We start from the raw sequence: 13942 nt of genomic DNA, 5'->3' as shown, positions 1-13942 counted from the left end.
GGATGCAGAGAGCATGGAGAAAGTAATCCAGAAAATGGGTGTTAAAAAGCACATTGTAGCCCTCAACTATGAGGCCATTCATCCTGCTCACTATACAGAACCACACTTCAGAAGCAGCACTGTTCAACTCTGCTCCCTAAGCTGCCTTGTCTTTAGATCAAAATAAATCACATCTGCTCGGCCATCAAGCAAAAAGTTGGTTGATTTGATCATGAATTTGCACAGTCACAGTCTGACCTTCCATGTTCAGGGGTTTATACGGGGCACCACTAAAGGTTATCTCTGCCCAATCCGGGAGCACAATCTATCTTCCTCTCCCAATATTTCAGCACTCATAGTTTTTCTCCTCCCAACCCCTCTGGCTCCACTTTTTGCCTGCTGTTTGACTGCATAGCTTTAACAAGGGGGGGATGCCTACTGTGCTCATACAACTACACTGCCCTGTCCTTTACCTCTTACCTTCATGCTACCTCTCTTTCTCTTCACTGCACCTGCTTCCTGCATATTTTTCCACTTTTTTTTCCTGCCACAAATAGTAAACATTCTTGAAGGAGCATTATTCAGCTCATAAAGGCAAGGGGGTTGCATTTCTTTTAGTGGGAGATTTAGGGGGGTTGATGGGAGCTTGCATTTAAACTCTCAGGCAGTGTTTTTAGGATGTAAGAGCTGAAAGTGGACTAATAATTCAGTTCTTCCAGTCATTTTAAACTAGTTTTGAGCACATTTCTGTTGTGTCACCACAAATAAGAGCTTAGACAGACATTATTATATATTTTTTGAAGTGGGATAGTATCACATACTTAGTACTCAATAGTACTAATATCAAAAATCACTGGATATTTTTGGTGTATTGTGAATCGTACATATACACTTGTGTCGTACTTTCTTAACCTGAAATGATGGATAGACTTTGTCACTTATTCTAATATTGGATTGGGGTGTAATTCACATCCATGTGGGCACCACCCCATAGACGGTGTTCAGAAAGGTCAGAACCTTTCAAAGCACAGAACTTCATGTCATGATTCTTACCATTTTTGGAAAGAAAATTAGCCCATTGCCTTGCAGTTCTGATAAAACTGCCACTATAGCTGTACGTTCCACGACTGTCTCTTCGACGGCCGCCATTGTTTACAGGTTTGCGGTCGCTTCTTGATAAACTGCGCCCATAGCTCACGCTTCTTTCTCCTAAAATTAAGCCGATTGGTCTGGTCATTCTCTTACCAGGAACAAACCTATCAGCTTGAAGTTTTGCAAGATGGATCCGCCTGATGATAGACATGGAATCAGGCCAATCCATCTGCTTTGACCTTATCTGCAGGGGCAGATAGTCTAGCCTCCATTCTGTTATTTTGACTGGCAACTGTAGGTAATACACTTACTATTTACAAGTATGTCATACAACCCCACTTAAAAAAACTGATCTATGCCTTGTAAGGCCAAAATAAAAGAGATTTATCTGAGCTTCCTCTGTTATGTCACCCATTGGTTTCTTTAAGGAGGTTTTCAACCCCAAAGATGGCATATTGGAAATACTGACTAACTGACCAAGCTAATTTTGGATCAACCTTGACATAGGCTAAGAGGTGGCGCTTTTCTCATCCTGGCTAACATCTACAGTGCAGCCGCCTGTATGAATAATGAATAAAAAATGGGCCATAGATCAGGCCGTAATCATGTTTATTTTTGCTTTAAAAATTGGTATTTAAACACAAGACCTAATGGGGATCCTCTACCTTTTGCAGGCAGCCTCTAGTGGACACGTGAAAAACTGCAGTATTTTTTTTTTGCACTCACGCATTGGCTTAATTTTTCATTAACAGAGGTTGCCACTTGGTTTAAGTATTTTTAAATGTGCTCCCATGACATTGATACTCAAAAAAGGCTTCACGAAGCTGCGATTTGACTGGTAGCTTACGCTGCATGAGATTCCCAAACAAAGGAAGTCTGTGGAGGAGATAACATTAAATAAAAGGATTCCTCTCTCACTGTTGGTTAAGAGGTACAAGTATTTTTCTCTACAAAATTGTTAGTTCTTCCTTTTCTACTCTAATCTTCTTGCAAATATTTAGTAAGAAAATGATTGGATATATTTTTGTATCATCTTGTATGCCTTAGTAACCTTCTATGAATTCTATTAAATCTTCAACCCAACAAAAGAAATGTTCTCTTCACTCAGGTGGCGTTTTCAAACATCCATACTTTCAGTTCTCTCTGTTCTTTATTTTTTTCTTGCTGATCTGATACTAAGCTAGCTGAAAAACTGTGTCACGGATCCTCTGAAATACTGTGTGTATGTATCTGTTACAGTAGCCACAGATTCATCCTCATGTTTACATATGTCTGATGAATCCCCTGCTCTCTAGTGTTGCCTGGATGATCCCACTCAGGCTACTAACACACAGATCCATTGTACAAACAACAGAAGCTACTCAAGATTGATGGGACGTGTCAATAAACTCTCGGCCGTGCTGTAACGATTGATGGGGCAACGCTCGTGCAACAAAATCACACACTCCAATGAAGGATTTGAGCGGATACATACAATTTATATGCAAGAAAGCAGCATCTTCAGCCTGCCTGTGGAGACTTGCAAAGGGAGATGAAGATACAGTATATGATTTGTTTTGAATACAGTTAAGGCATTTATATACCTGCCTTTAAATTGGCATTATGAAAATAACTTTACAAGTAGGTAAATGAAAAATAAATACCTTGCTTCATTATGCACTCTTTGGTCTAAAATGAAATAGCTGCTTATAATATCTATTTAAAAAAGGCTGAAATCTGTAGTTTTAGTGCTCTCAGAGTATTTGTAATGTTCTCCAGCATCCCTCTTAGAGATTTTATCGGATTTTAAAGAGCAGAAGCACCCATTGACTTGTATACAAGCTCAGTCTCACAACTATTTAAATTACACTTGTGACAAACAGGCCAAAACAATGTGCAATCTGCTAAGCAATACTCTCTGCTTCAACAAACATCATCGATTAGCTCCTGAGCAAGGAATCGAAGCTGCTCTAGTGGAGCTGCTCGGTATAGATGCGGGTATGTTGGGAGACTGTATCAATAGCAAAGTTGGAAGCAGAAAGGCAAACTTATCCAGTTATACCTCTGATAAATAAAGGTTGAGAGAATTTTAGAGTCTCATAAGACCCTCTGAACTGACCTCTTAGTTATGCAACTTAAAATTCAAGAGGAATGGAGGCAGACAGAAAGGTCAGCCCTGATTGGGAAAGGGTCTTATTAATTTTACATCAACATCTCATCATTATTGGCCAGCCTCACTCCATATCAATCCCCTGGTCTGTCTGGCTTGTCTCCTGCTGGATATAGGACAGTTCACAGCCAGAATCATAGAAGGTTCTTGTGGGAAATGAGGGGACTTTAAATGCAGGACTATACAACGACTGCAGGCCAAAACTTTGGTAATTGTACTGATAATATGACTGTAGTATTGATCATCATGAAGACGTAATCACAACAACCTCATATTTGGCTAGTAGGCTGGCTGCCCAGAGAGAGAGAGAGAGCGAGAGCAAGAGAGAGAGAGCGAGCGAGCAGTGGTTAGGTGACAAAAAGGTTAGGTGAAGAGAGTCTGTGCTAATGACAAAAAAACAGTGACAGAGAGACATGAAGCGTTTTTCCCCCCAGATGTTTTCACGGCAGTTACACTCTAAAGAACACGTCCACATGTCCATGTGGCGTCTCATTAAGATGCATGACTTACATTTGTGTCTGTCGCAGAGCAACAAAGAGCACAGGAGAAACAGCAATCATGCCTGATTGCTGCATAGTTTTTTTTTACTGCCTTTCTGTTGTCCGTCTGTTATGTTTTCACCAATGCAACATGACTGACACACAGAAGTGTCCCCCAACACAGCCAGATGATGTTAACATCTGAAAACACAGACAGAGGCCAGGGTGTCTTCAGGTACAAACCCGACACATACTTCAACTGTAGACTAATTGTTATGGAATATTTAAATTGGGTCATTACCATAGACTGTATAAAATATGGACGTAGTACCCGTGACGTCACCCATCTGTTTCTGCAGCGCTGTTTGAGGTAAATAGTCGGCGGCAGCCATATTGGTACGGAGGTTGTTTTCGCCCTTGCAGTGGTCAGTGGTTCAACTCCCGGCCTGGCTCATATGCTGCATGTCTTCCCCTGCTCTCTACTCCCCACATGTTATGCCTCTCTTCAACTGTCCTGTATGATAAATGCAAAAATGCCCCAAAATAAAACTTAAAAAAAACCCCAAACAATTCTGGTATTGTGACTGGCCTCTGTTCTCAGCTCCACAACTACAGTATGTTAAATCATCTTTTGTAGCAGACTGAACATGGCTTCCTCCAAAGCTGCCAGAAAGGCTAGTTTTGTGTTTGTTTATCTTTTAAAGCAATAAGCTCTACTGATGATAGAGACATCACTCCACCAGTATCAAACTGCACATCAGTAACCCACAGTCATCCACCCCACTCTCTGATTAAGGCTGACTTTTAATGCAGTCGTATAACGGAGAGATGGTCCATCTCTCAGGCCCTGGAGTGGACGTAGACTCTGCTGCTTCTTTTGTGTTAAGCATTGCCATGATCCTGGGGGTGTTTTGTGTTTACTAAAGCTTCATTACAGAATCAAACTTATCAGTGGCAACTGATGGGAATTGATTTTTCATGTAATTTGTTGTTATTATTCAGTCACAGTGGTAATAGACATCTAAAGACTGCAGCTGCTTATTACTGAGAGTGTCTTTTTAATTACTTCATCAGAGGAATGTTTTGTTTTCAGACCAGAAAACCACATTCGTTAGATGTTTGTGTATTTAGTCTCAGAGAAATTATGCAGTGTTGTTGTTAATCAGTGAAATAACATAACATTTTTATGATTTATTAATAGAAAACGCCATTTGAAATATACATGGTTTATACTAGGGGCTCCTCTATAACTTACTTAATATGTAAAGAATTTTCAGTCAAGATTGTTTCGCTTTAATCCCTGTTATAAGAAATCATACGAGATTTTTGAGACACAAGTAGTCCCCAGGAATCTAACTGCATAGATGTGTTTTTTAAAATTCAGATCATACTTGTTGACTTATCAATAAAAAACTGTTTTGAGACGAGAGCATGCGTACGGCTGCGTATAAATGATTTCCGTTTAAGGAAGTGTTTTGCACCGTGCTCCCTTGCTGGCCCAGCAGGTCCACATATTGCTGACTATGTGTTTGATCTCTGTCAGGTTAATATGTTTGTTTATTCCTTTCTTGAGGGGAGGTGTGTGTGTATGTGATTATCTTTTCATAAGGAGAGTGAATCAGCTAAATCAAGACTACCTGCACTCTCTCTCTCTCTCTCTCTCTCTCTCTCTCTCTCTCTCTCTCTCTCTCTCTCTCTCTCTCTCTCTCTCTCTCATCTCTTTTCGTTAACGTCTGGCATTTCTTTTATTCACGCTTCTCCACACGCCAACGCTCGACTGAAAAAAGGCTCTCTGTGCTTTGTTTTTCTCAAAATCTCCCTGACACAGCTTGGTATATTTTATATGCATAATGTCAGGTAACTGTCTTCAACAGACAGCGTGGCTGCTCCATAATAGACCTGGATCCTCCCTCTTCTAGGCACTTTCTGAGAAGGCTGTATCCTCCAACTCCATTTTGCAGCTGTTTTTTTCCCATGTTCCTTTGACACAGGCGCGACATTAAAGCACTTTACTGTCAGTTGCTGCTTTTAACATGTTAACACAGAGAAACACAAACATGTGACAGCAGCTCTGTTCTCGGGGGCAGCTGAGGTGAACTCTTATTGTCAAACCCACTGAAGACCTGAACCCACACCCACGCTCCTACCACTCACCCAAATGTCATGTCCCCTAACCCCAGTTGCCTAGCAACATGCTGCTGCATAATGGTTGGCTGGTGGAGAACATGAGATAACACATATAAGCCTTGTTTTGTCAGAACTGGTTCATTAAGCTCACCTTTCTGACCGATGGCACTGGAGCCCTTTTGTACACAGAGCTTTGTTTATCTCTGTTTTTTCCTTAATGTAAGATGGTTTCCTATGTGATGGGGCTCAGCTGATGTAGATGACTATGTGACTCTTAATGCTACTTTTTTATGTTATTTAAATACATTTTTTTTGAAAAATTGGACCTAAGGTAGATTTTTGATGCTATAGAGTGCTACATGCTAAAAAATGGCACCGTACAATCTAATGTATCATATAAATGTTGACAGTGATTTATTTTTGTTTGTATAAAAGCATCACCATACATTTCCTATCCCCTAGTACAGGGGTCCCAAAACTTTTCGGACCGCGACCCCTAAAATATAGTTGCCAAAGATTTGCGACCCCCACTGTCCCTCAAAGTGATTCAATGTAGCTTCATACGTCATTTAGCTGGTCTGCAGAAAATTTGCCACCTACATTTACACATGTCTGTATTTCCTGTGCTGATGTTTTTGTTAATTAACTGTTAACTAAAGGCTGATTTATACTTCTGCATCGCTGACACGGACATGAGCACCACATACTTGTGCGTTGATGTGTCCGTGTCGCGCAGCAATTCTCCACTGAAACGCCTGAGGGCAGTGCGGTCTCTCTGATAGCCGGTCGCCTGCTTCCAGCCCCGCTACGATCTCTGTTTACTTTCCCACAGTGATTCAGAGCGTGTTATGTTAATCTACAGCTGATACATGTTACTGTTTATCATACAGACATGATTACATGAAGAATAGAGAGGAGGAGATGAAATACACTGCCGATGTGCGGCCGATATCCGGGATCCCGGAAGTGTTGTAAATGCGGGAAAGACAATGCCGCCGATCGGACCAATCACAGGGCTTGCGGTTCGCATCGATTCTACAGGTAGTTACATTTTGGAGGAGGTGCATGTCAGCTACGTGTGTAGGCCTCTGCGTAGGTACGGGAGCTATGCGGACCCCCAGCGTATCTTACGCCGTCGATTCGACGCAGAAGTATAAATCCGCCTTAACCCTAACTCTAACCTTAACCCTAGGAGTCATCTAGAAACAAAGAAAGGCAGAAAAATATTGAAAAAAATATATATATTTACAAGGTTTTATTTCAAAGTGAATTACTTTAGGTTAATATATCTACAGCAATGAACAATATACAAAATTTTTGATTACTTGAAAAAAAATTAAAACATCTTGCAACCTTCAATTAGTGTCTGGGAACCCCCACTTTGGGAACCCCTGCCCTAGTAGTCCTATGTTTTAAATGTAAGAATTTTGACTATCTTACTTTTACAGCTTTTATTTTGAAGGGCTAAAAGTGTCTTCTTCAGAATTCAGTGTAGTGTTGTTAGATTTGTAAGATGACAGATTTTAACACCCTTTTTAACTGCAGTGGAGTCATGGAGTCGTGGAGCTTCCTTAGGTATCAGCTCCGCGGTTAAGACACTTTATATGATAGTGGTCATTACACAACATTGTCTCATTGATTTCTTTTGAGTGACTCACTAAGAAATCATCCGTCACTTGTCACTCAGGCACTCAGACATGCTGGTGGAACACCCCCCCACCCGCTGAAGAAGGTCCTACTCATGTTAGTTTTTGAACAGTTGGGATCTGTTTTCTCTTTCAACAACTCGGGTTACTTGAGGCTTGTGGTGTGTAATTTGCAATGCTATTGTGAGAGGTGGCAGGGTACTGCAAACACTTACTCACTCCCGAGGTTTACACAAAGTGCGTCTGCTGTCGGCGGCTCTGTTTCATCTGGCAGTGATTAATTTGCCTGTGAACACATTGACATGGCTCCATTGGTGAGTTGTGCTGCGGAGCCTTGAACTCAGTAGTAGCTGCTGTTATGCCAGCTCCGCTATCCTGAAGTTGGCCAAATTTTAACACAACTCATGCATTTTTTCCAGGCAGTCTAGCCTCCTTAGAGCACAGGAATGAAGCATGCATCTGTGGGGTGTGTGCTGGAAAAAAAACAGTGTGCATATTTCTTGGATGGCGTGGTACCAAACATTTTTAGCTCTTATTTGGATGGAGCATAACTGTGATATTTCAAAGATAATGCATAATTGAATTCATATGTCACATATTTCATATACATCATCAAGATCAGGATCATCTGTTGTGATCATTAATATTGTAGCCAAGCCACATCATGCCACTACTTACCTCAATCAGGTTTTACATTAATTAGCTCCTCCTTAAGCTTTCTTCTGACACAGAAAAAGGCTGTTTTCCTCCTTAGTGTCCTTGGATGAAGAGTGTAAACAGACTTTAATTAGATGTTACATAGAGGACAGCTTATTTTGAGTTGTAATCTTGTACTTGATTCTAAAATTAGCCAGCACAATGTCTTCCATGACCCTGAAATGGTTATTTTTTTCTTTAAGGATATTAAAAAGCCTTCAGAGCACATACGACAAACAAACAAGTCCTACAAAATATGCCAAGTCCAAGAAAAATAAGAAAAGTGCATGAGTGACCTTGTTGTGTTCTCTGTTTTGTTGGCAGCACATTACCCTGGACAGCTACATTCCCTGCCTGACAGATCTGTGCAAAGCATTGTGGGAGGTGATGCTGAGCTACCACCGCACCATGCAGTGGCATGAGGAGCGTGACAAACTGGAGTCTGCCCCTTCTCCAGGTGAGACTACACACATCTTAACCCTTTGACTTTTGTATTCCTCCAGATTCTGTTTGTATTCAGCTGAACTCCTCTATTTGTTCTGACCTGATAAAAGGCAGGGAGGACGCACACAGTTCCTTTAAAAGCAGCTTGTCTTTGTGCAGTCCCAAATTCAGAAATAAAAGATACAATCATTATCTGAAGGGGACGTTATTTGAACACTTTCTGCTTTTTGCAAGCTGTTGCTTTAAGCTCCACGTCCTTTTTTTGTGTGCTAAACTCATGAAATCTCTTTCCTGCACTTTCTTCCTGTCCTTTTCTCCTTGTTTATTCATTTTATTATAATATCATAGAATTACACTAAATCACAAATTATTGAACAGTCATCAACAACATGACATCCGGTCGAAGCAGATGGCTGTCTAACATGAGTCTGGTTCTGCTCGAGGTCTCTGCCTGTTAGAAGGAAGTTTTTACTCGCCACTGTAACTAGCTGAATACTGCGAGGTGCAATGCTCATGTTGGATTAAGATGAGATAAGATAAAGTCCTGTCAGTAAGTTGGGACTTGATCATATCCTGTCTTGGTGTTGGGTCTATGTTAATAATTTAACATAGTCTATGTTAATAATTTAACATAGAGTATGGTCTAGACCTGCTATGTTTGTAAAAGCATCTTAACACTTGTTGTGATTTGGCGTTATACAAACAAATTTTGATTGATTGATAGATTGATTTATTGATTTATTGATTTATTGATTGACATTAAACTTCCAGAGTGATCCATCCTTTCAGTTTTCAGGATAGTTATGGTAAGAACATTTTGTGTTTTCTGTTAGAAAAAGAAAGCATGATGAGCTACAAATATGTGTAAACATAATTGTTTGCCATAGAAATACATCTAAATAAAAGAGGTGCATCTGAACAAACGTATGATTTTCCACTGTGCCCAGATTCTCCAAAACTGTGTTTACTGAAGCTTCAGGCAGCAAGTGATGCAAAATTCCACCGATCATGACATTGCTAGCTTAAGCCATTTTTTGTTATTGCCTGCCTGGCAGTTTTGCTCAGTATTCCATACAAGCCCTTAGTTTGAGTATTTGTAAATGTATTTCATGTCTAAACAGAAGTGTTCCCAGTTAAAAGCAACATTTGTTTGGAATATATTTCTTAGCTTTATGTGGATCTTCACAGAAAGTGTGTACTTTCGCCAAATGCCAAATCCACTCCCTATACAGCAAACTGCAGGACTATCACACATATTCAGTCTACAAAGAAAATGAGGTCAGCTTTCTTCAGACAGTTCTGCTCTCTCCTGGCTGTTTGGTTCCAGCATACAGTAGATTTATCAGCTTTACAACTGACAGAAAGGAATGATTGAATCTTGCTTTATGAAAAGAGAAGAGAGCACTGAGGTGCTGCGGTGCAGAACAGAGTGGAGTGGCACAGAAGTGGAATATATTTTCCACCACTTACCAAATCCCCCTTCAGTGTAGAGGTCATTGAATGAGTAGATAGTGGAACAAACACTTCTGATTACAATGTTGTTTGTAAAGTAGCTCCACTCTGCAACAATACAAACAGGCGTGCATTGTGCATCACGGTGATGTTTTATTTCTGTACCCATTAATCTTGTTTCATTATCAAATTGAAATTAGTTTGATAGTCTGTCCTAATTGCATGAATATAAATTATAAGTACACATTGTATAATTTAAATAGAAGAACTATTATGACCCAGGTTTCAAGGATAGTTGTGTAAGCAGGTGATGAGTCATGAATGTTGCATTTCATTCTGAGGGAATTGCGAGTGCTCTGTTGCAATGCTAATGCATACAGGGTTTTTCTCATACCGGGCCGGGTTGTTTAAAAGTAATCTGGAGAAGCGTCTAGATGGGTCACATCTTAAAATTGAGTCTTTCCAAATACAAAAAAGGACTACAGTATCAGATTGGAATGGGTTACAAAAACCTAAAGTTTGTGTTGCACCAAACTTTTAAGTAAGATTGGGATTATTCTGAAAAAAAAAAAAAATAGGATTATCCTCATCTGAGAGGGCTGGATTCTGGTTGGAATGCCCAAGCAAAAAGCAATACATTTTTAAGTAGGTAAAACAAATAATTATTTATTCAATGATGTTGATACTTTGAACATTTGTTCAAGATTTTACACAAGAATCACTGAATCAGTACCATGACATGGTAGGTGAGGTAGACTTTAGGGTTGCGAATAACAAAAACGGAAAGATTTGATAACAGCTGTTTACACCAGACAAAAAATATGAAATTACCTGTCAGGATCTCAAGGTTTCCGTAAATGTTGGCGCCCCCTCTGGATTATGTCATCCTATTTTGAGTACCAGTATTCCAGATTTGGTCATTTGTATAAGCCTTTATTTGGTTAAGATTGATGGATACATAACTTTTAACATGTAACTTGCTACTGAAGTATCTGACAGGAAATACGTAACTGACAGGGAATAAGAAACTGACGTAAAACAAGTCAAGGAGAAAACTATGGTGTCCCAGACTCTCAAGGAAATTTAGATTGAGACCCCCTTCCTGTTTAGTGACTTGCATGGATAGGTTTTGTGACCCTTAGGCCAGCAGAGCCAAGGAGAGCACAATAAATGACTAGATGTTAAGATAAGTTTGGGCACTGTAGTAGGCTATGACACTGGCTCTCAGACCTATAAAGGGTATTGGGTCAACAGCATTCTGGGAGTCAGCAGATCTGTTCTCCCAAGCATTCCGCGGTGCTCGTTCGATACTGGTTTTGATTCTTATAATAAACATATTACTATGCAAGCAAGCCAGTGTCACTAAGATTCCTTCTACATCTACACATCACGGGCGGTCAAGATACGGCACTACAAATACGTAGGGGTGGGAATCACCAGTGGCCCCATGATACGCTATTATCACAATACTTAAGTCACAATTCAGCTTTCCTTGTTAAAACAATCCAGAATAGGTGCAGTCATTTGACTGAGACATAAAAGCTTTCATTTATTCATTTCAACTTATTTTTGACTGTCACCTCTGCTGACATTGGTAGAAAAAAACTCAACAGTGCCATCAAGTAGACTGAAAAAGCTATTGATTTTATTTTCTTTTTTGTGACCATTCCGACCATGTTTATTGTTTAAGCTGAACAGCAAGTTACCTGTTGTGTTCGTACATTTTGCGGAAAGTACACTGACTCTCCACAACCCATTAAGAACAGCAAGAAGGCCATACACCACATCTGTCTAAACCCAGAGCTTATGTCTGGATCAACAGGGAAAGTCTTGCTTGTGTCATCGCTGCCTCTCCATCCTGCTTCCAGTCTGCCAGATGTGAAAACATCAGCCTTGGGAAGCTCAGTTGTCAAGGCAATACATATTCTGTGGTTTAGCAGTAAGCTCCACTCGAAGTTGAATTCCTCACCAGTGTAAGAAAAGACCCATACTGGATTTGGTGTATAACAATTTTCTCCTCATCACTGTTTATATCATTTGTCTTACCGCAGGCTTTGTCAGATATTAGCTGCAAAAGCAGAACTGTCAAATTAGCTGCCGCCTTCCTGCTGTGTATTGAAAGATCGCTCATTTCCATTTCCCATACTCCACAGAATTCATTAGGGGAATGGATGAGCACACAAGGGTGTCCTGAATGCTTGGTGACATGTTAAGTCCTCACGATCCTTCATTAGATGCTACCCCCCTAGCTGGAGAAAGGACATACAACACATTCCCCTCCATGAAGCCCATCTATCATTCTCCTATTTGATTGGCTGTCACGTTATTCCCCCTGTGTGTAAAGGTGCCCCTGACCCTGCCTTCATCCTGGCTTTCCCCTTTCTGTCTTTACCCTATTGTGTGCGTGGGGTCCGTAAGTGTAGTGATTGACTGGACACACTCATTTGTGAAAGAGAATTTTGAGGTGACAGTAACCCCCATCTCAGGCACAAGGCCTTCTGAGTCCTAACGGTCAAACTGACTGAAGATCACTCCGTCTTTTCCTCTTTCTGTCATACAACTAACCTTTACTATCACTGAGGAAGCAACCTCAGATCTCATTTGTTGTCTTCTAACAGCGGCGTGTCTCTCTAGGGAAAATGGCCACATTACTAGCATCCCAATGCAGCCAGTGGTTAGCATTATATTTCTTCCAGCCAAGGCTTCCTTCTCCATATGTAGCATTATTTACAGTCTAATTAGAAACCTTAAGAGGTGACTGTGTGTCCAGATCAAAAGCCAAGTGAAATTCATCCCCTCTAAATACATCTGCTAAATAATAGGCATAATTTCTTGGTTCATCGCATCCCCTGCAGGAGTGCACTTTCGTGTGTTTCAGGTAGGTCTCAGTTTCACTGTTAATAGTAAGTTACATAGAGGCTATAACCTGAAGAGGAAAGGAATAAAATGTTTAAATGATTGCGTGTTTGTTGAATGGAGGTCAGAACGATCATTTTTTTCTGGGTTTTTTTAAGTTATATTTTTGGGCATGTTTGCCCTCATTTGATAGGACAGCTGAAGACAGACAGGAACGGTGGGAACAGAGGGCGATGACATGCAGCAAATGGCTGAGGCTATAGTCTATGTATATGGGGCATGTGCCTAAACTGTCAGGCCAAACTGTGCCCTAGAACAATCATTTCTGATGCATTCCAGGAAGTCAAGGAATCCAAACCCTGTTTTTGGCATCACCGCTTAAAGCAACTTCTCCACAGAAGTCCTGGAACGGATGGCTGCACTTGGATGCAGAAATCTGGTTACTGCAATAAATAATTTGTCCTCAGATAACTGATGATGGGAGCAGTGACACCATTATGTTTGATTGCGTTCAGCCTGTTTTTGCTCCCCATTCAAAATCTTTTATTTGATATACAGCTGATATCCACATGCACAGATTCTACATTTTATGCAGAATCTGTTAATGGGGAATGCTGAGAAAGCAAAAAGACCATTCCACTGAATTGCTCTGGCAACTTGAAATATTGAGCTTGCCAGTCTAATGTTTCAGAATTTAATATGGTCAGGTAATGGAAGAAGAAGGTTGTTTCAGGAAGTAATATAGGCCAGGGTCATTCACCTGCCTGACAAAATAGATTTACTGCTATTGCACACATCCTGTCAGCATTGAAGGCTGTCAGGCACAGGGGTCGCACAGTGTGTGTGAAGGTAAATAAGCATGGCAGGTCTTGTGCATACAAGGCATGGGCATGGAGCATGTACAGAGATATTGAAATGTATGGACGCTCTGCTGTGGTTAAGAAAGCCATCAGTTCTCAGCAGTCTAGGTGAGAATTGGCCTTCACACCTCATTAATGTTCAGAAGTAACATGAAATATTAA

At 40.5% G+C, this 13942-nt stretch overlaps 1 protein-coding gene across 2 annotated transcripts in view; it reads left to right on the top strand.

The window, feature by feature from the left end:
* Positions 1 to 13942, top strand: part of vps50 (VPS50 EARP/GARPII complex subunit) — a 138614-nt gene that overhangs the window by 66410 nt on the left and 58262 nt on the right. For both annotated transcript variants that reach the window (XM_034704659.1, XM_034704660.1), the window contains exon 13: positions 8493 to 8625. In XM_034704659.1, the coding sequence (XP_034560550.1) occupies positions 8493 to 8625 (133 nt within the window). The remainder of the gene's footprint in view (positions 1 to 8492; positions 8626 to 13942) is intronic.

Source organism: Notolabrus celidotus, chromosome 16, assembly GCF_009762535.1.
Source record: "Notolabrus celidotus isolate fNotCel1 chromosome 16, fNotCel1.pri, whole genome shotgun sequence".
NCBI classification, from domain to species: Eukaryota; Metazoa; Chordata; class Actinopteri; order Labriformes; family Labridae; genus Notolabrus; species Notolabrus celidotus.
This window is presented reverse-complemented; position numbering and strand designations above follow the sequence as displayed.